General features: G+C 35.9%; 1 protein-coding gene across 4 annotated transcripts in view; it reads right to left on the bottom strand.

The window, feature by feature from the left end:
- The window catches only part of ESRRG (estrogen related receptor gamma), a 202,893-nt gene that overhangs the window by 34,487 nt on the left and 141,506 nt on the right, over positions 1–26,900 (bottom strand). For all 4 annotated transcript variants that reach the window (XM_081312890.1, XM_081312891.1, XM_081312892.1 and 1 more), the window contains exon 6: positions 22,038–22,199. In XM_081312890.1, the coding sequence (XP_081169016.1) occupies positions 22,038–22,199 (162 nt within the window). The remainder of the gene's footprint in view (positions 1–22,037; positions 22,200–26,900) is intronic.

Here is a 26,900-nt window from a genome sequence, read left to right as displayed (position 1 = left end):
AAACAAAGCCAATAAAAAGACATCCTATTTGAAAACAAGTGCCACAAGTTTTAAATCAACATTTCAATCTTTTACCCTACCTAATTTGAAACATTCAGTAATGGTAACTTAACTATTCCTTCAATTATTTGCCATGGGTATTTTAAGCATTGCAATTACAAGATTATACATATTCTTCCTAGAGTTTTCTTCCTACTGTTTCCTACAAGTGCAGGGTTTACTTGGTTGTAAATGGAATTAACCAACTGGCTTGTTGCCGAAGCCTATTGTCGAAGGCTGAGAAAAAGAGAGGGGTAGCCCAAAATCACCCAGTCAGCTTTTATATCTAATGATAGAAGGAAATATTTGTATTTTAGAGTTGAAATGAGAGGCCCTTGGTGACTTCTGAGCTTACTTGTTTTCCTGCAGAAAAATAACCCAAGCACACAGAGCACCAAGGACCAGTGGTGGGATTCAAATATGTGAACAAATGGTTTTCTGTGTGGATGCCATTTCCGGAAGTCATTCTGGGCCTGGGCAACAAAAAATTAGCTGCCAGTTCTGCCAAAGTGGTGCAAACTGGCTGAATCGCACCACTGCCAAGGACCTCTCATTTTATGCCGAAGGCAGCACTAGAACTCACAGTTTCTAGCCTGGTGCCATAACCTTAACCAGTAGACCAAACTGGCTTTCTAATAAGAATAGCTGCACTGGGTTTATAAAGAAAATGGACTGAAGAAAAAAGTGTATATTTTTTTTATCTGTGCATGTACTGTATTTCGCAAGTGTGTTTGTGGTTTCATGCATATGAGAGGCAGACAGAACATTTTTTTAAAGATTCATTTCAAAATAAGTCTGCAACAAGACTGACAAAAACCAGTCCAACAGTGATATCTGACTAGTTTTGACATCTTTGGAGTCATTCTGATCTTTCCCAAAGAAACATATTAAACTAAAATTTTATTTATACCCCTTATATTTTTAAATGTTAAAAATGCATATTATTTGGCAGTGTACTTGGAATATCTTCTGAAGATTTAAAAAAAACAATCAGAAGCTATATATTATCTCAGTGAATGAAAATACCTTCAAATATCCGTTCTGGTCTGTTAAATAAATACATATTTATAAATAGCTTCTAAAATGTGTATTATTTACCCAGTGGACTGTAATGGCCCATTCCATGCCTATATAGTTAAATACATAATTACCCAATGTAATAAAGCCATTATAATGGTATTCTCTAGGGGAAGAAAAAGAAAAAAAAAACAGTTGATCTCCATAAAAATAATTTTAAGCTATTATTTTAATTTTTGTTTTAAAATTTATGAAATATTTGCATAATGATAGACTATCATTTCTAAGTTTTCAGGCTACAACAACAAAAAAACAGACTTAATATTTTCCATTATACAATGGCTGAATAGTTCCAATTTGATTTACTCAAGAACATAGCTTTATCACAAGTTCTTACCCCAAAGATGTCAAAAAATGTTGAGTTGATATTTCTGAAAAGCAAGGGCTAAAATACATGTTAGAATGATTCACATTGCCCTACTTTTCACTACATCCTGACAAAATCAAGACTTTGGGTCACAGCAATGTGTCAAATTCTTCAGCAGAAACCACCCTCAGCTAGGAAGAAAGCAGTGCCTATTTTGGTGGTATTACTATGCAGATACATTTCTCCTATTAAGTGATAAAGCAAATAAATACAGCAGAAAGAATGGATATGAAATGAAAGATGAGGAATGGGGCAGTAATTGAATTGAGGGGGAAAAAAACAGTGGAAACACTTCTATACTTCCTAGTACTAACATGAGCTATAAAGCTCAACTTTCATTGATATGTAAATGTGGATCTTTATTTTGAAGTCCAGATGATTAATTCATCCTGCATGATGATCATTAAAGATCCTATACCAAATGAACCATTTGGTTCTGTACATATTACTTGTACAGGAGCAGCTTCAGGATACATACCCCTTGCATAGCTTAATAATATTTCTGAATTCCTGGAAACAGGAGATTACTACTCAAATGTATTTGTTTCTGCCAATTTTTTCAATTAGGTTCATTATTGATTTGATGAAAAAACAAATTAAATACACTGTGGTGGTATGTAAATTGGTTAGACAGTGAGTAAAAGGTTCAATCTTTGAGCTTTCTAACCAAATGATTTGATACATTTTTTCCAACTATGTTTTTACAGACTTTAGGAAATAAAAATGGAAATTCAAGAGGCTTTTATAGTCTTAATTTAAGAATGTAACATTGCCTTCAAAACGCAGAGTGATATGAGATTTTGTTGCTTAGATTAATTTATTCATTCATTTAAATTATTTAGATTTATGTAACTATCCATTTCACAAAAAGTAACTCTGGGTGGCAACAATCGGATCAAACTACAAGTTCATAAAAAGCAATCATTATACCATATAAAATCATCATTAAAAATAAAAATATTATAAAAAGTTTAAAATATACAAATTACAGAGAGAATACAAGTATGAACTATAATGGAACCATCTCAGAATGTCTCTGGTTTCCTGGGACCCTCAGGCCTGGTGACAAAGCCAAGTCCTGAGGGACTTCCAATTTGATACCAAAAATAGAGCTAATCTGACTTCAGTGGGGAGAATTTTCCATAAGATGGATGCCACAACAAAGAAGGCTCCCCTCATGGGACCCACCAAATATTAAGTCCCTGGTAGATGGCACCCACAATATGTCTTTTCTGCCAAATCTAATGGGGTGCACTGAAATAATCATGGAGAGACAGTCCCTCAGAAAGCCATTCCCATACCATGACGGGCTTTAATGGTTAGAATCAACATCCAATTGGACCTGGAAACAAATGTAGCAGCCAATGAAGCTTATGGAGCAGAGATGTAATATGTGCTCTTGTAGGAGCACACATAACTGCCTGTGTCATGGTATTCTGAGAGTTGAAGCTTCCAGATATTCTTCAAGAGTGCACAATAGTGCACTCTGGGAAAGACTAGGGTAGGATTGACTATGAGCAGAACTTCCCAATTCAAGGAAGGGATACAACTGGCACACAAAATGAAACTGTGCAAAGGCCCCCCTAACTACAATTGTGACCTGTTCATCAAACAGGACTTATTAGCCTAGGACCATCCCTAGATTATGCAGTGGATTGGTCTGGGACAGTGCCACTCCATCAGAGATAGCATAGTTGGCACTAAATCCAAGAAACACTCAGTCTTGACCATGAATTCACTTTTCTGAAGAGTCCTGGTGGCACAGTAGTCAGAATGTAGTAGTGCAGGCTAACTCTGCCTTCACACCAGGAATTTGATCCTGACCAGTTCAAATTTGACTCAGCCTTCCATCCTTCTGAGGTCGGTAAAACCCCAGATTGTTGGTGGCAATATGCTGACATTTGTAAACCTGTGGAATGGTATATAAGTTTAAATGCTATTTCTATTTCTATTCCGATTAAAGAAAAGACAGGATACTTTTTTTTTCAAGACAACTTGAATGGTTTCTTCTAACAAATGGATGAGTAGATTTATACAGATAATAAATATCCTTGCATGCATCAAAAGATAAAAAAGGCCATTAGCATCCCTTCTATTAAAATGAAACTGTACTAATGCAATTTGAAGCCACCAGATCTGGGGGGTGAGGAGGTGTGGCTGAACTTATACAGTAGTTATGCTGATTTATATCTGATGAGTATGTTTTTACTGTTTATGAATGTGTTATTTCCTGATATATATATTTTTTGCTTTTTTAAAAAAAAAAACTATTGTCAGATAGCCAGAGTCATGAATTTGAGATGGGCATTCATATAAAATTAATAAATAAACAGGAACATGTCCTGTGTTTCAAATGTTATGCATGTGGATGTTGTTTTTCATATTGTTTAAATGACTAGAAAGCAGAAATAATCCTGCCTGTGGCTGACAAATAATTCTTCACACTATTCCATAATCTACTTGATTTATACAACTGCTTTGCCAGGGAAACAAGGAAAACATTCTCATGCCAAGAATGAATTTCAAAACAAGGAAAATTTCCCCATGCCAAGAGTGAATTACATGCAGCAATTGCTGAGCAGTTCACATGATCAGTAGCTGCAAAGTCTAGATTCCATGTCCCTGACATTTCGACTAGCTAAAGGACTCAATGGGATTTGGCTTCCTAAACAAGTGAGCTCTCCTAAACAAGTGACCATAGAAACCTTTTATCAAATTAACACTTAATTTATTTGGAAAATCAAATCAAAAGGCTGCTGTGACCAAAATTACCCTGACTGTGGTTGCTGCTGGGAAACTTTTTTGCAGTATTTTGCCAGCATGTAACCTACCACATTTATGTTTTGCTTTGTTTTTTTCTAATGGGGGATGAGTACAGTGAATGGCATGACTGCAGAAGAATCATATCAATGGCTGGGAAAGTGTAAAAATAAAGGATTCAAACTTCAGATTGATTTATCAACTTGAACATATATTTTCCCGAAGGTCAAATATAGAAAAACCTAGTTTCGGTTCACTAATAATCTGTGCTGGGGATGTGTGATGCCCTCTCAAGAAATGATCCTAAGCAAGGATTATCTAAGAGAATACATCACAAAGCACTGACTTTCTGGTTATATCATAGTTTCCCAATTGTTCACACTCTGGCTGACTGTTTCTGTATAGGCTCAGCTGCAATGCAATGTCTTCTGTATAGGGCTAGATGTACGGAGAACCTAATTCTCAATTCTACTGAAGCAAATCAATATTTGTGGAGATAGGTGATACAGTATTTGGAATTGGGAAATATGATCAGGTAAACTTGAAAGGCAACATGTCAGGCAAATAAATACGTAGCCAGAATGTAAAACTGGTGCTTCAATGTTTCCAAGGATGCTTGATTATTTCCAGATTAAAATATACTAAATAAAGGTGATAGTATATTGTAGCAGAACTACATTCATGGGATTGTTGTACTTTGATAGAGCAAAAATGATTATAAAAATGCTAGGGAAAGAGTGCAAAAAAGTATTTATCGAAGTATGTAAATAAGTGTTGGTAATGCCAAAGAGTAGATTTGATAGAAAAGTTGATATTAGTGAGAGAGAGCAGATCAAAGTAAATGCAGAGAGGAAAGAAGTTGGGAACAGGGGAGAAAGAAAAGGAGCACAATAATGTAGCAACAGAAGTGAGGCTTTCATTCAATGGTAGAGTACATGCTTTGTATAAAGAAGATGTTTGTCTAGTATTTGGCATCTCCAAAATCAGTTAACAGGTGAAGGATAAGGTACCTGCTTGAGATTCTGAAAAACTGCTAACAATGAAAGAGAATAGTATGGAACTATATAAGTCTGTGGCCCAACTAAGTAAATGCAAATATACAAAGACTATGACTTGAGAAGCTTTTCCCTCTAGATATTAAATTAAGAACTCCCATTACTTCCAACCCCCATAGCCAAGAATCTTTTGCCGGCGGCACCCTGAGAAGGCCCTCCCTGTGGGAGCGCACAGGACGAAGGGAGCTTGATGCCGGCAGCAGGTGTTCCCTCAAACATCCCGGACCCAAGCAATTTAGGGCTTTATAGGTCAGCACCAGCACCTTGAATCTCACCCGGAGGGCAACCGGAAGCCAACGCAGCAGAGGTGTTACATGGGAGTATCGGGAAACCCCCATCACAACTCACTTGGCTGCATTCTGCACCAGCTGAAGCCTCTGAGTGGTCCTCAAGGGCAGCCCCATGTAGAGAGCATTGCAGTAGTCCAACCTGGAGGTCACAAACGCATGAGTGACTGTGCGTAGGGCATCTTGGTCCAGATAGAGCCGCAACTGGCACACCAGGCGAACCTGGGCAAAGGCCCCCCTGGTCACGGCTCCTATATGATCTTCAAAACTGAGCCGCAAATCCAGGAGGACACCCAAATTGTGAGCCCTATCAATGGGCGGGGGTAACACCTCACCCCCCATTATTAAAGGTGGAATAGACTGGTTAACCCGAGATGCCAGTACGCACAGCCACTCAGTCTTGGCAGGATTGAGACGAAGCCTGTTTCTACCCATCCAGACCCGGACCGCCTCCAGGCAACGGGACATCACGTTGAGGGCATCGCTGGGTTGGTTCGGGGTGGAGAGAAAAAGTTGGGTATCATCAGCATACTGATGATACCCCACCCCAAAACCATGAATGATCTTGCCCAGCGGCTTCATATAGATGTTGAACAGGAGGGGAGAGAGAACCGACCCCTGAGGAACTTTACTATCAACTCTATTTTACAATCATCTAGTTTGTGTCAGACAAGTCATATTATGCCCCCCCATTTTCAGCTCATAAATACTATAAAAAGTAACTGTGCAAGAAGGCAATTTATAACAACTCAAAAGTACAAGCAATTATTTTGGATACATGCCATTAAAATGTTGAACTCCCACCCCAATAATTACATCTTATTTATATTTTATTTGACGTAAGAGAAATCATATTGCATATTGACTTATGTACATACAAAATAAATATCAAAGTTCATCACGTGGCAACCAAAACAAGTGACAGAATTTACTTCCCACCTTAAGGTAAATGTAAACACTGAGTAAAAATAGACCATTTAATGGAAAGTCACACACACTCAAAGTAAGGCAAAAGACCTATTAATTAATTCCTAGGATGCATGAGAGGCAATCAATTATCTCAAATCCCTGATCAATTAGAAAAGGGAAACTATTTGAATTTCTATATCTTTGGGATGGGGGAAGGATGATTCAATTACTATTAGGTCATCTACAGTTTTATCCTGTCTTCTTTATAAATAGCTGTATGTTAAATAAGTCATGAGCAAAAGAGAAAATGTATTAGTTAAAAACCTTAATTATCTGGACATTTAGGCCAACACAAAATTACTCCTTGGCAAACAAATACCAAAAGCGATGACATTATCATCTATCATTTCACTTTGGAAGAGCTGACACAAGTATCTTGATATATAAAGTGTAAGTAAATAGACTATTCTTTTTTAAATAAGATATAAATAAGACTTTATCCTTTTCTTTTAAAAGGAGTACAGAAGTTATGTCTCTCTCTCTGTGCATGTTTGTGTATGTGTGTGCATTTATAGATATCTATATATGTATGTATGCAGGCAATGGACACATACATGTTCATGAGCATATAGGTCAATTTTCATGAAATAACATACCCATCAAACTCACATCTCACTTCTTGATGCAAAAATGTCATTTTCTGGAAAGAGCTTGTAATTTTTTTGGTCTCTCTCTCTCTCTCTCTCTCTCTCTCTCTCTCTCTCTCTCTCTCTCTCTCTCTCTCTCTCTCTCACACACACACACACACACACACACACACACACACACACACAGAGAGAGAGAGAGAGAGAGAGAGAGAGAGAGAGAGAGAGACAGACAGACAGACAGACAGACAGACAGACAGACAGACAGACAGACAGACAGACAGACACACATTAGAGAAAAAGACACAGAAAGCAGTGTCCATTTGAAGCTTGTCTATGAACTTTGCATGAACCGCCAGAAATAATGTAGTGTGATGACAAGCCAGTTATACCTTCCACTAAATTTGCTGTCTGGAATGAACTGAAATAGTGTTTGGTTTTTGTAATTACGTCCATCTATCTTTATATTCCAGCGGCATATCGCAAATTGAAAATACTAAAAATTGACTGTTGGTTCTGATATTTAATGATTGCCAAAGACAAGACAATGATTTATTGGTTACTTACTGATGTGACACATTTGCATCTTATTAGACAGAGATTACTATTCTTTAAAATGCGGATGAGGCCTGATCATGTCTGATGGATTGATTTGATTTGCAAATGTAATCAAACTAATAAGAGGGGGAAAATGAGCAATAATGCCTTGTTTTTCAACTGGCAATCACTCCCCTGCCAACAACCCTGATATCCCTGACTAAGCAGCCTTCACACAGTCTTCCTGTCTCCTCAAATAAACAAAGGGAAGCAAAGAGGCTGATAAGATGATAACAAGCCATCTACCCTAGAACAGACGCTCCAAAACTATACAGAAGCTTTAAAAGAATCATATTTGTGAAGGCATGGAAATAATTGCAAAACTGCACAATTTTCTTAAACTTGAAACCTACTATGTAGAATTAAATTTCAATTATATTTTAGAGCAAAACCTAGGCTTCCTAGGTGCAGTCAGTAATTTTTGACAAAACAAACTGGCTAATCATACTCTTTTATTTTTGCCTTTTCAGAAAAAAAGAACTGTTGCTGTGAGTGGAATTGCTAGGATTCTCTTTCTCAAGCCTCAGTTAAGTTTATAAGTATGTGTATGCTGAGAACAGGGGTGCATACAGGAAAGTAATGTTGTTCACTGTCTACCATTTCATATATGCTTGAGTTTAATTTTAAATGGTTTATAGAACTGATTGTAGGACATGTTTTTGCTGCTACTGTAGCTTTAGATCAAAGGAAAGACCATTCTTGGCTTTTTGCATGAATCCAGGATGCGTCACACAGAGAACAGCCCTAAATGGTGAACAGTTAAAAACAATTCCTTGCAAAGATTAAGGTAATGCTTCCCCTGAATTCATATAGTGATACAAAACTGTCATCTTTCAGGACCTTTTTTCCCCCCAATTTCCAAGGCTAGCTTATTACCCTAAGATTTCTTGATTGTCTCCCAGGATCCAAGTATTACTTAAGTCCAATTCTGCTGCTGTTAAAAACACATCTTTGGTTTTTTATCTGATAAACACCCAAGGTTGTGAGAAGGGTGGAGGAAAAGTCAGTACAGTGTAGACATTAAAGTGCTGGACCAGATTCATATTTATATATCTTTCAATAATAATAATTGCAGATGTACTGTGCCCTATCCATTCTGCATCATTGTCAGCAGTCCTCAAATCCCTCTCCTGCACTTTGTATACAATCTTAGTTAGAAAAAGATTAGGTATCTTTGAATGATTGATATGGTTATTCTTGATGGTCAAGAATGAGAAATATGGTATGCCAGTTCTTGGGAGAGTTCAACGTTTCTTTATTTCTAAAGACATTTACATTTTTACTACCAGGAATACAACATATGGTTTCAATAAATCTAAATCATATTGAACAAGTTATCCCAGAAAATATGCACTTTTCAGGACTCCATTATTTAGTGAGTTTTATTCCTGACTTGCATAAAGAAAATTGAAAAGAGTAGTAAGTTTGTATGTACTACCAGCATTATGCTCTGTCAAAAACAAAGGTGACATGTTTATTATCACAGTGTTCTTATAATTAGACTGGAATGTAAAATAAAAATAAATTATAATTGATAGTAAGATGTGGTGGAGAGAATCAGGTGCTAGGTAGGATTCTTTCATGGTAGGGCTGGGAAATGGGTTTCAGCCAAACACTGAATAGCCTTAGTAATAAGAAATAATTATTTTGAAATGTTGCAATAATTTAATATCTATTTCTTTATATAACTTACAGTTTGGGCTGCCTGATTCCCAAATTTTTACAATGAAAAGTAAGAGAGGAAATGCAAAAACAAAGGTATTAATCATAAACAATTCAAAGGCAAGCAAAACCTTCCAACAGAAGTTCAACCATCTGTCTGTGCCAAAGTCTGGGAGAATAACTGGGTTTCATTCCAAGCACCTGAAAAGCCCATTTGGTATATTATGTTTTAAAATTTCAAATCCCAACCTTCCAGCTTGTACTTAGAATTCAACAATTACAATATTTCAATATTTTTATTTATTTGCGGGGCTAGTCAGTCTTGTTCCCCTGGTGGACAGCTGAGCTGTTAGAGTAGGATGCACAATTTTCTAGATATACTGATAGCCACACTTCAATATATGGCAAATGGTATTTTAATCAACTAACAGATTAATAGCAAGGGACTCAGACATTAACTTTGACATTTTATCCAGTAACAATATTTGTCCTGATTTCTTAACTTTTCATTCTTTGCAGAACAAAATTTAAATCAATGTACTTTTTATTAAAATTAGAAACAAAATTTTAAATTCTCTTTTACTGGCAAACTGATGCAGACAAAGAGTTGGGGAGAGGGAGAGGCAGTTGCTTTCCACTAAGAAGATGAAACATTTAGCATGCAGGTTCTTTTGCTCAGTTCCCCTGAACCAATCCCTAAGTCAGAACATTATATAGTAGTAGTAGTAGTAGTAGTAGTAGTAGTAGTAGTAGTAGTAGTAGTCCCTTAATAAAAACTGTTATGGAAATGTGGAAGACCTGCAATTCAAGTAACTAATCCTATTCCAATGTAGGTTAAATATCTAGGGACTATACAGTATCCAGAAGAAAGTGGAAAGTCATTAAAATATTTAACTGGGGACAGCTTAGTGCTGGAAAATAGAGAGTTTCATTCTGCCGACCTAGTCAATCAAGTATATATTTCTGTATGTTCTAAATCCAATCTAAGTAAATATTTCTCCCTTCCTCTTTCTCCTCCTGCCTGCTCGGATTTACAACATCAACATGTGCCATTAAGCTAACCTCCTGTCCTCTATCCAGTTTTGCTACAGAGCTATATGACCACACAAAGCTATATGATTACATGTGATCTGCTTAATTTTATAGGTAACTACACAAAATAGTGGTTGCCTAAGATAAGAGGTACTGATTTTTTCACTTTCTATGTTGCATATTGAATGTTGATTATTTTGGCATGTAAGGTGTAATATTTAGATAATATTTTTCCCTAAGTAAATTTTTATAATAGATTTTATAATAGCCATATGAGATAGATTAAGATTATGCATTAACATCTGTAGCAATACTGAAATAAGGCTAAAAGGTAGGACTTTACCTAACTTATTCATTGAATTAATGATTGACTTGAGATATCAACCAGGGCTTTACCTAATTATGTACTTTACCATTATGATAACAGAAGCATACTAAGGGAAAAGTGAATGAATAGGACACTTTCTTTTTCAAGAAGAAAGTTCTGGATACAAGCCTTGTTATTTCTAGTTAAAAAGAATCAGGCAGTAGGTGATAGAAAATACTTTTTCTGAAGACCCAAAGGAATTGCTGTCAGAAACTGTAGATTATAATGGGCTAAGTAGATAACAAATAATTTGATTTGATATAAAGCAGCTCCTTCAATCCTGCATTCTACAATTATATAGATGTGTTTCTGAATAGGTTTAGTGGAAAGAAACGTATACAGAATTTAAATAGCAGAGAAAGGAGGGCAGCGAGTAAGAAGATAGTGCTTTTCTTCAAATCCTCTGTGTTCACTCAGTTGTTTTGCCTTCATACTACAGCACCGTCAGTACATGTTGCATTAGGATGCTATCCAAATGTAGATATAAATGTGTATCAAATGCCTATTCCATTGAAAACAGTACCGAGAAACCTATCAACCACAGCATTCATTCATTATTTAGCTAGAGTTTCTGATCCAGCAGTACTTCTGCTTTACTTCTAAGTTTTAGCTGATCTCCTTTGGCAGGAGAAGATGGCAAGCCTACCAGAAAATCAAGGAGAATGTATGCCTGTGGTTGGAAAGAGAAAAAAAAATACTAAAGGGAAGAAACTTGACTGCAAGATGTTGCTTTGTCTGTTCTTGCCATATAAATAGAATAAAGGAAGCTATTTGAGGCTTAAAAATTCAAGCTTACAAAAGTGTGCTAGCAGAATGAAGGCAATGCTTCAATAACCATTATACCTGACTCTTGATTCTTTGGAGGCTCAGGACTTTCTTTTTCTCATTCTTTTCTTTTTCTTCTCCTCTCCCTTTCCCTCTCCTCTCCTTCCCTCCTCTCTCCTCTCCTCTTTTGACTAACCCTGAAGGATTTCCATTCCTCCCTTCCTAATTTGGAAGGTTGCCTAACTCAATAAAGCTCTGGGCAGTATACAAGATGGAAAAAAAGAGAAGAAACCATAGATGTATGTCCAGAACAGAAAACATTCCAAATGCAAAAAATTCTATAAGAAGCTTGTTAACATAAGGCCTGGGATAACAGGTTTTCAATTTTTTTTAAAAAAAATTAGGATGGGGACATACAAATCTCTGGGAGGTTGATGTTCCAGATCAACACAAAACAAACAAAATACACTTCCTGGATTCCACCAGATAACCCTGCTTGAACATGCACACTTTGACTAATTCTACAGGATGGGCAGAATCTATCAGAGAGATAACAGAAAACCAGTTTCTTTGCCATGAATGGCTGCCAGAAACCTACTACAATCAGTGCAGCAGTGCTATATTAATTTCTGCTCCTCCTCATTGTGAACCAGTTGTAAGTGGTCTTTAAGAATAGCCCCATGTGCAGAAGATTGTAGAAGCCCACATGTGAGATAAATAGGTATAATCCTTGGTTGTATAAATCCAGAGGCATAGAATCAAAATCACTTGAAGTATTAGTACTGCTTTATAAAGGCTTAGTAAGACCACACCTGGAATACTGTATCCAGTTTTGGTCACCACATTACAAAAAAGATGTTGTGACTTTGGAAAAAGTGCAAAGAAGAGCAACTAAGATAATTAAAGTCTTAGAGACAAAAACATATGAAGAACAGTTGCAGGAACTGGGTATGGCTAGTCTAGAGAAAATAAGGACTAGGGGTGACATGCTAGCAGTAGTCCAGTATTTGAGGGCTACCACAAAGAAGAGAGAGTCAATGTATTTTCCAAAGCCTCAGAAGGCAAGACAAGAAACAATGGATGGGACTTCCGGTTTGCCAAGCCAGCCGACATGGACATTTGGAGGACAGCTCTCGTCTTCCACATCCAGTTTTTGCATCGCTGGGGGGGTCCTAAAAGGGCCGAAGAGCTGCCTTGGAGGGGCAACCAGATAGAAGGGACTTTTGCAGAAACACGGGGGAACAGCAACCCCCCCGTTAGTGCCTGCATTCCCTTCGTACCGGTGGACGAAAGACTGGCCATAGTAATATGGCCAGTTACTAGGCTGCAGACAGCCAAAGTCATAGTAATATGGCCAGTTACTAGGCTGCAGACAGCCAAAGTCAAACTTACCACCAGGCAACATTAAAGCAGTGTGGAACAGACGGGGGGGGGGTAAGATTCTTCTCTACCTTAATCTTCTTCTTTTCACCTAAATAAGCTGCTAAGTACCTTCTCCCCTGTGGAGAGGGAGGGGGGAATTCAGCCCTCCCTTCAAATAAGCAGTGAGTAAGCTCAGGGGTGTTTTTTAAAAAAAAAAAAGTTGAAAAAAGAAACGGACTAAAAGAAAAGAACTTCAAAAGTACTTGGGGGACACCCAGTGGCTAAACCTGAAATTGCAATCTGACTTTCTCTTTAAAAAAAATCAAGAAAATATTTAAGAAAAACAAGATAAGATTAACCTTGAACACCAGATGTGAAACTCCACCAAGGAAGAGTTTCAAAAACAAATCTATGCTATGTGGGAAATATCTTACCAAACTTATCAGTTCCTTTCTACAGTGGCAAAGAAATAAGAGCTTTTGGAAAAGAATTAGAAAGCATCTCGAAGAAACAAACTCAAACTGTGACTACAACTAATATTTTATCGGGACAGAACTTAACAGAAGAAATTGAACAATCAAATACATTGGCAGAAGAATTAAATATTCAACAAATACAGACTTTTGAAGATCATAATGGGAAACAGATGGAAAAAAATTATTCAGTCCAGGACAATTATATCAAGAGGTGAAAATAATGAGAAGATTTGGTGCTGTTAACAGACTCCTCAATTCTTCAAAAATGGAGACTGGAGGGCTACTTCAATATGATATAACAACACAAGAATGCTTCGATGACCCTGAGGCAAAGAAGCGAAAAATGACATGGCAAAGGAAGAAAGCAAGAATAAGATTGAAGAAATATGGACATTCTTAAGAGGCCTAAAATAGATAATACCAAAATAGACAAGATTGTACTTGGATTACGAGAGATTGTTTTGATGAGTAGATAAAAATGGTGATTAATTAAAAAAAATAAAACACAGATGTATGAATACGTGGAAACTATAAATGAGAAACAAGAATATTATATTGTCTTCCTCCTCTTTCTCCTCCTTGCAATTGGTATCCTAATGACTACCATTTTAATATTGTACTACTAACATTGATATGGAAATGAGATAAATAAGAAGTGTATTTACATTACTAGGTATTGGAGAAAATTGTGTAAAGGGAAAGGAGGTTATTTAGCAATATGAAGATGAGAAATTTTAAATGTTTAATTTTAATATCAATGTAAAATTAAAGCTGGAAAATATATAAGGTGTTTGATGTTTTAAAGATGGAATGTTAAAATATAAAATATACCAAAGTATTGACAAATATAAGAAAACTATTAAATGACTGATGGATAGCAATGAGAAGTATGTTAATTTAGATAAGAGATAATTTGTATTAAAGGAAACAAGAGAGAGGAAGTATTGGTTACAACAATTTGGAGATTTGTAATAATATGTATTTGTCTGAAATGGAATTATTGTAACCCAGACACCACATTGCTTTTTAAAGTTACTATTGTAATATTGGAAAACTAATAAAAAGAAAAAGAAAAAGAAAAAAAGAAACAATGGATGGAAACTAATCAAGGAGAGAAGCAACATGGAATTAAGGAGAAACTAACACTGAGAACTATTAGCTTGCCTTCAGAAGTTGTGGGTGCTTCATCACTGGAGTTTTTTAAGAAGGGAGTAGACAGTCACTTGTCTGAAATTGTATAGGGTCTCTCGCTTGAGCAGGAGGTTGGACTATAAGACCTTCAAGGTCCCTTCCAGCTCTATTCTGATTGATTGATTGAAGTCTGAAAGGCCTCCAGATGCAGGAATGGGTATAATTAGTATACCAAACTGATCTCTGCAAAGGTAAAGGAGCTGTGAATTCAGAACCCAATCCCATCCTGAACTGCACCCTGGTTCCAATGGGGGAAAAAGTGTATTTTTATATAAAACTCATTGTTTTAACATCAAACACAGTAAGTTGAAAATCTGTATTGATTCTGGTTCATGCTAATGCAAAAACAGGGGAAGTTATGTTTATAGTTGTATATTTTTATTTAGACCATGGAATGATCAATATTAAAACATTTGGCATAAAGACTGAGATTGAGATTCTGTAATTTAACCCCATCCTTATATAAGATTTATAATTTATAAGATTTATAATTTATAAGATTTTTATCTTATCAGAAATAAAATTTGGCTTGTTCTCAAATTGAAGTTCATGACTTGATCAGAAGATCAAGTTGATGAATTGCATATTAATTTGAATAGGCAATGGGACAGAACAGAATACACAATACTTTATTATCACTTGAAAACTGATGTCTTCTAGGAGCTGCTAGTGATCAGGTACACAATAATCAACTTTACATCATCTAGATGAACGAGCCATGTTTTGTCATTTAACTTTTATCCCACCAAAGCCAAGCTCTATTACAGTAAGAACTACCCAACCAAAACATTAAATATTTAATAGTATCATAAAACAAAATCTATCATCTATATAATCACATTTTAAAGAAAAAACAAAAACTACCATAGGTGCATCTGCTTTATTTACAATTAATATTGTTTGATATGTCTGCTATCAGGATAAAATACAGTTATACAAATTTAATAAGTAGGGTTTTTTCCCCACTGTTGGCCACAAGAACTAATGAACAAATCTCTGCAATATAAGTAATTTTAGAAAGCAACTTTCATTCTATTTGGATAGATATGTTTTAAAGTTAGCCTATGTTTTTTTTTCTTTAAGGAAACCTGTGTCTGTTCTACGCTTCAGGACTCCAGCTGCCATGCAATTTATATCTCTCTTTCTTCTCTTCTTTGTTTTTCAGCCATTTTCCCTGAATGTCAAAGTCAATTTAGTGCATTTCACTTTGCTGAATAAATCAGAGACGAAATCCTTGCTAAAAGTGAAAATTTGATTTGCTAAAAGGAGCTTAGGGCAACTATTAATCAATATATCCAGAGTGTCAAAGCTCAGGCCATGATAGGCATGCATTCATTTGGAGATTGGTTGAGGCAGATAAAGGGGGATACTGAGGGAGGGAGCAGTATAATCACCACTCTTTCTCTGTCTCTCTCTGTCTGCCTGCCTGCCTGTCTGTCTGTCTGTCTGTCTGTCTGTCTGTCTGTCTGTCTCTCTCTCTCTCTCTCTCTCTCTCTCTCTCTCTCTGTGTGTGTGTGTGAGAGAGAGAGAGAGAGAGAATGAGAGAAATAACAGATGTCAATTTATAGAGTAAAATAAATAGAAAAAGAGAATATGAAAAAGGAAGAAATAATAAAAAGCAGACAAAAATATATTTTTTTTAAAATAATCCACGATCATCATTTTGGTTGTCCAAAAAATATTGAAGCACTTGAGTGCTATAATTTGAAAACATTCAATCCTTCCATGACAATCCTTTTGTAAAAACATCCACAATAGCAAATCATTAAAAGTGATTATGTGTTTTCATTGACAAAACCAGTTTGATTAGCAGAATTAAGAGGAATGATTTTTTTAGCTATCCACCCCTACCTAAGCACCCACACTGTTCAGTGGTCACTTATTTGCAAAATCTGTTCCTGAGAATGATCTATACCCAGGTCCATTGTACTGGTGGGCCATTCACATACTCTTATATTTCACCATACTTTTCAAATCTGATTTAAGGTTAATAAAATGTATTCTTAAGGCCTGATTTTAACATGAAATCTGGCTCTTATAAATCTTAAACAAACTGAAATTTCTAAAGAGTGAGATTTATAGACTAAGCAAAGTAGACATTTCAATGTATGATAGATTCAGTGGGCATTATTTAAAGCTAGCCCCCCCCCTCCCATTTAAAAGCTGTAATAAAACAGTAAACCCCTATATTCAAAGTGTATAAATATGAATGTTTCCATATTTTAAAAACAGATATATTTAAGGATTATTGCTTTATAAATTGCTGTATTTTCTCCTTTGCACTAATTAAGGAATGTAGCACTGTTAAATATTGTCTATTTATTTAACTTAAAGCATTCGTTAAAGACTGGTTGAATTTAGAAAGTCTAAACATTGATTTGTGGCTTTTTTTTCTGGTACAGGAAACTTAAGCCAACCTTGCTTGAACATATCTAGATGCTTTGTGTTATTTTTTTAGATCCAACAAATAAAGAACTGAATCAAGTTTGTGTCTGATAGAGATACATCTGGAGAATTATTTATGTCTTCAATACTGCACCTGTCCAGGAAGGCCTTATATTGTTCCTAAAATAACATACTTGGTTCCGAATGCATGAGGGAAAGAATAACCTTCATTTAACATGTTTATATTAATTAGAACTAATTTTAAGGACTTATAAAGTCTTTGGTCTAGGGGCTGATAAGCTTTGTGTCTGCAGAATGACAGGGAACATTTTGTCTCTTAAACTTCCTGTTATGCACATTTAAGGAGCTTAATATTTCCTGCCTCCATTTAGTGAAAGGAGAGCAATGCACATTTTTGCAGAATGCCAATGAGACAGTTGCATTACAGAAACATTGCCTAAGTGACTTTGAAAATGTGGTCAGACATCAGCAGAATCTCATCTAATGAATTTTTAAAAAAAGAAAGAAAGAAAGAAAACCTTTCATCTTTATAGATGTCCAAAAGCAACTGACTCCTGTAAACACAATGCACGATAAAATCACCCAATGCTTTCTGTATTCAAGGTAGATTCTATAAAACTATCACAAGTTTTTATTTAGGTCAGCTAATATAGGAGTTATCTCACTAGAAAGAAAGGGGCCTCAGTGCTTTCCTAAATACCTGTTGTATTTTACTAACCGAGTTACAGTACATAAAAATATTTTAATCTGACATAAAGGGCAACAATAGATCTGACTGCTGGGCTGATAATCTTCTTATCACCCTCTGCGAAACCTAGCTCTAATATTTGACAGTGTGAGTTTCCATTACTTTGCATTCTGTAAAGGCCAACAATGGAGAAAGAATGAAGTGGAGTTTGGAAGAACCTCCATATCTACATAAAAGAGATTAGAGGCGACAGCGTTCCATTTTACAGCTCAATCATATTGTGTTAGCATGCGCTTATCCGAGCGCGGATGAAATTGAAAGAGAAATAAAAAAGAGTCAGGCAGATAGGAACCAGAATAGCGAGGCAAGAGCAATTTCCAAAGATATAAAGGGATGCTAATGGTAGGGCCCTGTCATTCTTAAAAAGGGCTATTAGGGCACCCTCATCTGTTCTTCTGCCTTTACTCTCCTCTCAAGTCAAGAATTTCCTAGTGTTATCATGATCATTTTCTTCTGCAAATAAGACACGGTCATGTTTCACAGCAACCACTCTTTTCATTTCTTTGATTTATTAATGCAAGTAAGCTAATTCGGTTACTGATAAAGCCTATCAATTCATATATAAATGTTACATTTTTCTGCAGAAGAACAGAAAGGCTTATTGTACATGCAAGTTACAGAAGCACGAAACTATTAATGGAATTTATGGCCCAGGCACATATTTAATAAGATCAAATAAACTAGAAACAATCATTCAACATTTTCAGCTGCAAACTTGAAAAGTAGATCAAATTTTTATGGGATACAGATATTTCTTCTAAGTTCAAATTTTTAAAGTCAAAATCCTTTAGATACAAATGACACCCTATTAAATACCTTTAGCTCCAATCTTATATCTTCCTATCCATGAATGTTCTATTGATCATTATGTATAGAATGGAATAGATTAATTGTTATCATAAAAATTAACAATGTTATCTCAATAGCATATGTATACTAGTGTATACAGTGTGCATTTGTAGCATACACATATTAGGTACACATAAGAATATATGAGTATATTTTTTGCTATGTTGTAAAATACTCTTATTTAAAAAGCAATATGCAAATTTCTAAATAAATGATGAAAGAGTGTTTTGTAAAGTATCTGACTGTGAAACATTTTGAAAAATACAGAAGGCATCCATACACACACACACACAGTTGAATTATTTTGTTCTTTTGTTATTAAAAAAAATCCAGCAGCTTTTCTTTATTTTTTAATTTCCATCAAATGGGCATGATAAATCAGCCTGTGGATTACTGTGAACTGTCTCCTGTTTAAATATTCCTCAATAGCTCAAAACTATTTCTGATTCCCAATCTGTAATTGAGAATGTCTAAACCAGCCAACAGATCACTGCTAACTAGCTATGCTGTGGTTCTCTGCTGTCTTTCAGTTACTTTCTTCTATTCCTATAAGCAAATCCCAGCCCTGTATTGCATTCCTAATATAAATCGAATTGATAAATATATTTTGTAATCCCCAAAATGCATTATTGAGTGGCCTCTAGGGAGAATGCCTACTTATTGGTAAGACTGACATAGGCATTGTCTAGAGTTGAAACTCAAACTCACCTATTTAACTAGCTTTGACTTAATCTGGGGTGCTTTATTAGCAACCAGTGTAAGACAAAGTAGCTAGTATAATACAGAGTGATGTTTAAATTAGTTTACAATTTGCTTGGGCTCATCTAGACCTACTCTGAACAAAGCCATTCAGAAATGTCAGCTGTGTTCCTAACCACTGTAACAAATTGTTGCCTGAACGCTGCACACCTAATGACTTCAAATTAGCTTCACTGCGATATTGCCTGACAGTTCGTTACGTCTGTTAGTAACATAGCTGGTGTATCATGACCAATAAATTGGTTTCAGTGTGGGCTGGGAAAGGGGCTTCCATCAATTTGATTAAAGAAATTACTGTAGCATTCAAAGCATAAAGACAAACTAGTTTAAGGAGACAGAAATAAGTTAACTGTACCAGAAAAACATTGCTCATGATTCAAAAGCTTGTGGTTTTGAATAGGAAGGAGGAAGAGTTTGTCTTTTGTTTTGCTTTTGCAAATATTCGTAACACTTAGAAGTTCTTCCCCCCCCCCCCCCAATATACAGCTACTCTATCCCAAATAGTGTTTTCATTCTCTGAAGTAGATTGGAATTAAATGGGGAATGTATTTGGAAAATAAAATAAAAAGACATCAATAGATGTAGTAATAAAAAATAAAAACTAATTTAGTTGTACTATAGTTACTCCATATCCTCAATGGACAACAAAAATGATAGTAATAAAATTCCAATAAAATTAAGTAACATAATCTTTAACAAACATATTTTATTCTATTTAAATTCATCTCATTCTTTCTGAAACAGAATGCTTGACACATAGACCAAAGAAATATTACAACTTCCAATGAAAATACAGAATTCTGGTCCACAAATAAATAGCTAATAAAAAGATCTGAACAATCAGGGATTTTGCACATGAAAAGATATAACAAAGTATTGTAAAAATTATAAAAGCAGCAATACAGGAATTTTGATTACACTGTTGCACAAGGTCAAAATCTTTGTAAGTAAAGATACAGTTAAAACCTATCAGTAAAACAGACCATGCCCAATAAATTAAAGCTGACATTAACAGTCAGTCCTGCTTATCTCCCAAAGGCCTACCTGATTTTTAAATTAAATTTATTTTATTTTATTGCCTGCTTGCAGAAGGATAACAGAGTGGGAACTCAACTATGCTGCCTTGGCAGTTAGCTGCAAAATCTGATAGCAACCATCATTCCCTTTCCATGTAACTCTAGAGGTGGTAGAATAAGAAAAAAAGTTCTCTTCTATGGACCTAAAAAGCTCAAGCAGCCTTATCATGGGTACCACAACCTTTTGTATAGGAGTGCTTCTGAATTATAGGTGAATTGTGAACCCTCTGTGGACCAAGGGAACTCCACACTCATGGCAACAAACTCAGTAAAAAGACTCTCTTTGGTTGGCTCCAAGCACACTTCAAAATCAACCTCGCCAACAGTGCCCTCTGCTGCTTTGCCTCCGGCTGCAAGAAGCCTTGAACCAGCTCTGAGTAGGAAGATGATTGCTCTGAAAGTGGGCTAGATATCACATAAAGTTTGAAAAAAAGTCAAAACTTCTTCACTATAGTGTTTATTATAAAATTAAGCTTGTTATTTTCTTGGAAAAAAAATTCTGAAGAGATGGAAGTAGAACACTATAGGTATTTTAGGGCACTGAGTGAAATGCACAAATTCAGCCTTTTATCTAGCTGAGGCATGAAGAGGTATTTCATTTTTCATCTTCTCACCTCCTGAATTTAAGATCTTTGAAAAGAAAAAAAAATGACAGCTCTGCAAACTGTCCAGTCTATTAATTCACTAAGCAGTTAAGGGAATGGAGAACTATAATATCCATGTAGGCATCTCAATACTCTAGAGGGAAAAGGATATCCCAAATCAGAGTTGAAGTATCAGTGTGTTTCTGGGTGTGTCTGTGTGTGGAGAGAGTTTGTTTCCATTAGACCCCGTCCACAATTCCAGTAAAGGCAGCTAATGGAAAGAGGCAAATCTTTCTTGCATATGCACATTGTGCATATCTTTAACATGTTTTTGAATGTTCATGTGGCAAAAAAAAACATTGTGGGAGTTAAACATAGCCCTCCCTATTTTGTTCAAAATTAAATAAGAATATTTTCAATTCCTTCCTTCTTTATACCCCAACGGAAGCATCAACAATATGTTGTACCAATGTGTGAACAGGATAGTTGTAACTTGTTCTACTCTCTTGCAAGTGGTGGAAATAACATAGTGGGATAAGTTGGAGGAAACCATGCCCACTTTAGTACAGTACTTCAACATTCAAGTGCTCTTTTATTAGATGTTCCTTAAAAACATACTATCAGTTGGCTAGATACCCCTAGATTCCCAACAAAATAATCCATAGATTTTACAGGGAGGATATAACAGTATAAAGAAACTCACATACAGAAAAAAAATCAAATGGGCTTTCTTATTGTATGTATTGAGAGCTATCCAGGCATAGGAATTTATCTTTAGAGGTAGACATCAGTGGGAAAACATAGATAGCAGGTTAGATCAGGTGCATAATGGGACAAAAGGGCTAGAGATATGGGATATGTTAGCCTATCTTTGAAGACATATTTACAGTCCCATTTGTTGTAATAATTATTAAAATAATATGCAAGCCATGTTCCAGCAACACTGAAATAGCAAAAGAATACATTGAAAAATAATGCCATAAAAACAATGAAAATAGCATTTGAGTAAGATACATAGCATGTACCTGGAATATGCTTAGCCCATCCAATAATGACCACCAGCTCTCTGTCTGCCAAATCACAAAGTGTGGTGAGAGCCTTGATGTCACTGTCAGGCACAGTGGGATCAGGCATGGCATAGATCTTCTCTGGTTCAGCCACCAGCAAATGGGAGACAATCTTGTTATCTGTAAAAACAGAACAAAGATAGGTTACTTTACTTCTGTAACAACCACAACTGCTGGTATAACAAAGTGGGAATTCACACCCTCCCTTAGATAAAAAGATTTGGGTACTTTGGTGGATCACAAGTTGAATAAGAGCCAACAACATAATGAAGTTGCAGCAAAAGTAAATCCAGTCTAAAGAGTGGGATTATGAAGATGGAAATTATTGCAATTCTATGGATGAAACAAATAAATTGGGGCTTATGCATATGTAGTCCCTCTATCCTCCTACTCATATGTATCCGTCACTGCCCATTGGTAAGAGAGAAAGGTTGCTAGTCAACTTAAAGCCACAACTGAGAGTTTTTAACTGAAAGCTAATCCAAGAATATTCTAAGAACATTTTGATCTAGTAAATGCTGCCACCAAATTAATAACATTCAAGATAATGTAATCTATTTGGAACCATTGAAATTATAGGCTTTTCCATATGGGAAAATAGTGATAAGGATAAATCAGATACAAATGAAAAAGTTAAACTCTTTAATTTCTAATAACTGCCTCCAATTAGCATTTTCCATCACTAAAACTAGGTTTTATCCAATGTGAAGAATTCTATTTGCAGTATTTTACAGCCCCTATTCTTTTGCTCAGCTCCATTTTTAATGAACATCTTTTGTTTTGAAAACACCAGAAGACCAGAAAAGACCAGAAGAAAACATACATGTAGTTGTAGAACTACATGATTCATGGTAATTATAATATTATGAACAGAGGACATTATTCTCACACAACAGGAGTTAAAATTAAGAATATACCAACTGGACACCATTACAAAGTCAAAACAAATTGAATTTAATAAGTACAGATCTTATTTACTAATTATACCAGTATTAATCTCATTGTATTTTTTGCAAATCCATTTTAGTCAAGAGCAGGTATTCTAAGGTCTTGGATAGTCATCATGCCACATATGTATCAAACATTTTATGCTTTTTGGAATGAGATTCATGTATCATTTATACCATCTACAGATTTGGGTCAGAATATTATGGAGTCTTATGCAATGGAAATGCTCTATCCTAAGGAAGGGAGAAAACATTTACTTCAGTCCATCAATGCTTTCTTTTTTACAGTTGAAAAATATCCTGGTTATTATGACTTGTTTTATCTTAAATTGTTATTTTCAGATCAGTATGATTTTACTTCTTTTACTATGACTAAGTACCATTATATAGTTTGTATAGTGCGGTGTAGTATCTCTTCTAATCGTTCTTTGTCCTAATTAATTGTGATTTTCTTGTTTTATTTGCTGGTCATGACTGAATAAAAATTGATTGATTGATTGGCTGAACATTACAAACACTCCAGGGACAACATTATAAAACTAGCTAAAATAGGAAAAAGAATGTTAATAGACAATATAAGATTCAAAATTAGTTTAAATATGAGTATGCAAAACTCCATCTCTTTCTATAACAAAAGATGAACTCTTTTCAAATTGTACCCACCTCTTGGTGATTTCATAGATACATCCATGTAGGGTTTTTTTGACAATAACACAAAACTAGTGTAGAATTTTAGGTTAGAATTCTAAAATTTCTTGGTTCTCTCTTATCCAAGTAGTAACCAGGTCCAATTTTGCTTAACTTTTCATGAGGGCCTGTTGAAATCATTCATCTAAGACAGGGGTGTCAAACTCAATTTCACTGAGGGCCGCATCAACATTGCGGTTGCCCTCAAGGGGCCGGGTGGGTGTGGCCTGGGTGGGTGTGGCCTAGTGGGTGGGCGTGGCTAGAGTGCATATGGCCTACTGGGTGGGCATGGCCAGCTCTACATTGTTCGCATCAAGGGTGCCTATGGGGGCCTGGGCAGGAGTGGGACAGATCTGAGGGTCTCTGGCAGAAGGAGGGTCTCTGGGCCAGGGCCAAGGCAGTGGGGGCCATTCCCTCACTGTTTCCAGGATGGCTTTACGGGCCACATGAAACCACTTCGCGGGCCGGATCCGCCCCCCGGACCTTGTGTTTGACATGTCTGATCTAAGATATCTGCTCTAATATCTAGATTTAGGAAGGTAGCACTTTAAGACTGGATCTTTGCACCTGCAATAACTAAAGGGTACTGATAAAGTTTTTATTTGCCTGGGTAGTTTAATATATACTAGAAGTAGATTTAGAATTATTACAATGTTCTTGGATCTAGTGAGGTTTGCTGCAGTGCACAGTAGGCAGTATTTAGGCTCCTTTCTGGAAACAAAATGTTTTTGGCAAGTACTGGATTTTTTTTTAAAAAAAGCATAAAACAAATGAGAATAAAACACATGAATGTTGTTGGAGTTATTTTTAGGAAGATTGTGTATTGTGTATATTTAGCTATTTTTTACATTAGCTAACAAATGCATGTGCTCCATGAATTCCAGGTGGCTTTCAATCATAACACAAAAACATATATAAAACTTGAATAAAACATTCTGACATATACTAGGTAACCTCTAACATAGCAGTCTGCTTTGTATTGACCAGTCCCAGTGATCAGTCAAGCCACCATTTTGGTCATCCTATGGGATGATCAGTGTTGGGAAACAAAATGAGGAGAATGTGATCCTGCTGGTTCTTGTCTATCTCTCAACAGTTTTTAGTACCAACAACCAGAGTATCCATTTGGAGAGGCTGTCTAAGTTTAGATGTGGGAGCACTGTAGTCTGTTGGTTCCACTCCTACTTGGATAGCTTTTTGGCTTCAGTGTGTTTTAGATTGTTTCATTTTTTTTAGTTTGGTTAGATTTCTTTTTGTTTTGTTTTTTGTTTTTTGTTTGTCTGGTTTCTTGCATTGTTCTTTTCTTAATATATAGTAAATTCAATCCAGTTCCAGACGATGATGCCAAGGGATTAGCGTTTGTGAAATCCCTCAGTGGTTCAATTTCTGCTTCACTCTATTCTACTTTTGTACTTGATTTTTTCACCACATTCTTTAGCCCTATTGGTTCCCCTGGCCATTCAAACCAGTATCTATACTCTCTAATGATGTTACTAGATAGATAAATAATATATAGCCACAGTTTCTTTTCAATTCATTTATTTACTCTTATAATGTCAAGGAGAGAAGCAACCTAGAACTAAGGAGAAACTTCCTGACAGTTAGAACAATTAACCAGTGGAACAACCTGCCTCCAGCCATTTGCCAGAAATGGTATAGGGTTTCCTGCCTGAGCAGGGGGTTGGACTAGATGACCTCCAAGGTCCCTTCCAACATCATCATCATCATCATCATCATCATCATCATCATCATCATCATCATCATTATTATTATTATTATTATTATTATTAGTAGTAGTAGTAGTACTTCCTGTGCTTTTCTTTTTCATTACACTATTTCCTTTATATCTTCCTATGTTAAGACAACCTACCAATTCTATCTTCTTTCATTTATTTTTCCTTCTCCTAATCATGTTCTTTGAAAAGTTCCAGATGTGGTTTCCCATTCTCTCCTCTTGAACATCTTCAATTCTACACTCTGTAATGCCACTTCCTTATCATTCCTTCTTTTTCATGGTTTTTTACATCTTTTTTTATCTTCAACTGAAGCTCCACTTCAATTCTCCCATCAGATTGCCTGCCAGATTTCCAGTTTTAACAATTGCCACATGCCCATCTCCAGGTGCTGTTTTCTCTGCATAACCTGGCTCCAATCTCCTTTGTCTCACTAATATTTCATGGTTGTTGGGGCCATTCAACCAGTCCACCCCATTCATTAAGCACCTCCCATATTTGATCAGGAAAAGGTAATGGAAGTTGTTATAATTATAATATTTCAGAAACTCATGGCTAATAATGTGATCAGCTAACTACAAACTTCTTTAAATTTGTATATAATTCATTTGCAACTAGGTGTTATGGGGGAAAAAACCAAATGGGAAATTCTTGATGGGACTGATATTCATATGCCAGAAGTCCATATTTCAAACTATGGAATTTGTAGAAATTATTGTAAAATCTAATAATGGTTACCAATTCTGTTACTTTCTGAAAGCAAAATTTAAAAATTAGTAGAGGTTAAGTTTATCTGTGGGTATTAGAATATACCCTTGAGGGCTGAATACCTTGGAAACAGTCTGAATCACCAACTATAAATCTAAAATATTTGTTGCTATCTAGCTAGTGGAAGAAGGCTGATGTCTTATTTCTGATCTTCCTGGATCAATTTCATTAGCCAGGGCTGTTCTTCTGTTCTTACAAAAGTCTGAACAAAAGAATCATAGTAGAACTCATAAGGTTCAGATCTTTTCAGACAGTAACTGTGAGAGGGACCTTGGAGTCCTAGTAGATGATCACTTAACCATGAACCAACAGTGTGCAGCAGTAGCCAAAAAAGCTAATACAATCCTGGGTTGTACAAACAGAGGCATAGAATCAAGATCACGCAAGGTATTAGTAGCATTTTATAAAACTCTAGTAAGACCACACCTGGAATACAGCAGCCAATTTTGGTCACCATATCACAAAAATGATATTGAGAGTTTGGAAAAAATTCAGAGAAGAGCAACTAAAGATGATCAAAAGCCTGGAGACTAAACATACATAGAATGGCTGCAGGACTTGGGTTTGGCTAGTCTAAACAAAAGAAGAAATAAGGGACACATGGTAGCAGTATTCCAGTATTTGAGAGGCTGCCACAAAGAAGAGGGGGGGTGTCATGTTATTCACCAAAGCAACAGAGGGCAAGA

This window comes from Vipera berus, assembly GCF_964194415.1.
Source record: "Vipera berus genome assembly, chromosome: 1".
NCBI lineage: Eukaryota > Metazoa > Chordata > Lepidosauria > Squamata > Viperidae > Vipera > Vipera berus.
The sequence above is the reverse complement of the archived record's forward strand: the minus strand, read 5'-3'. Positions and strand labels throughout refer to the sequence as shown.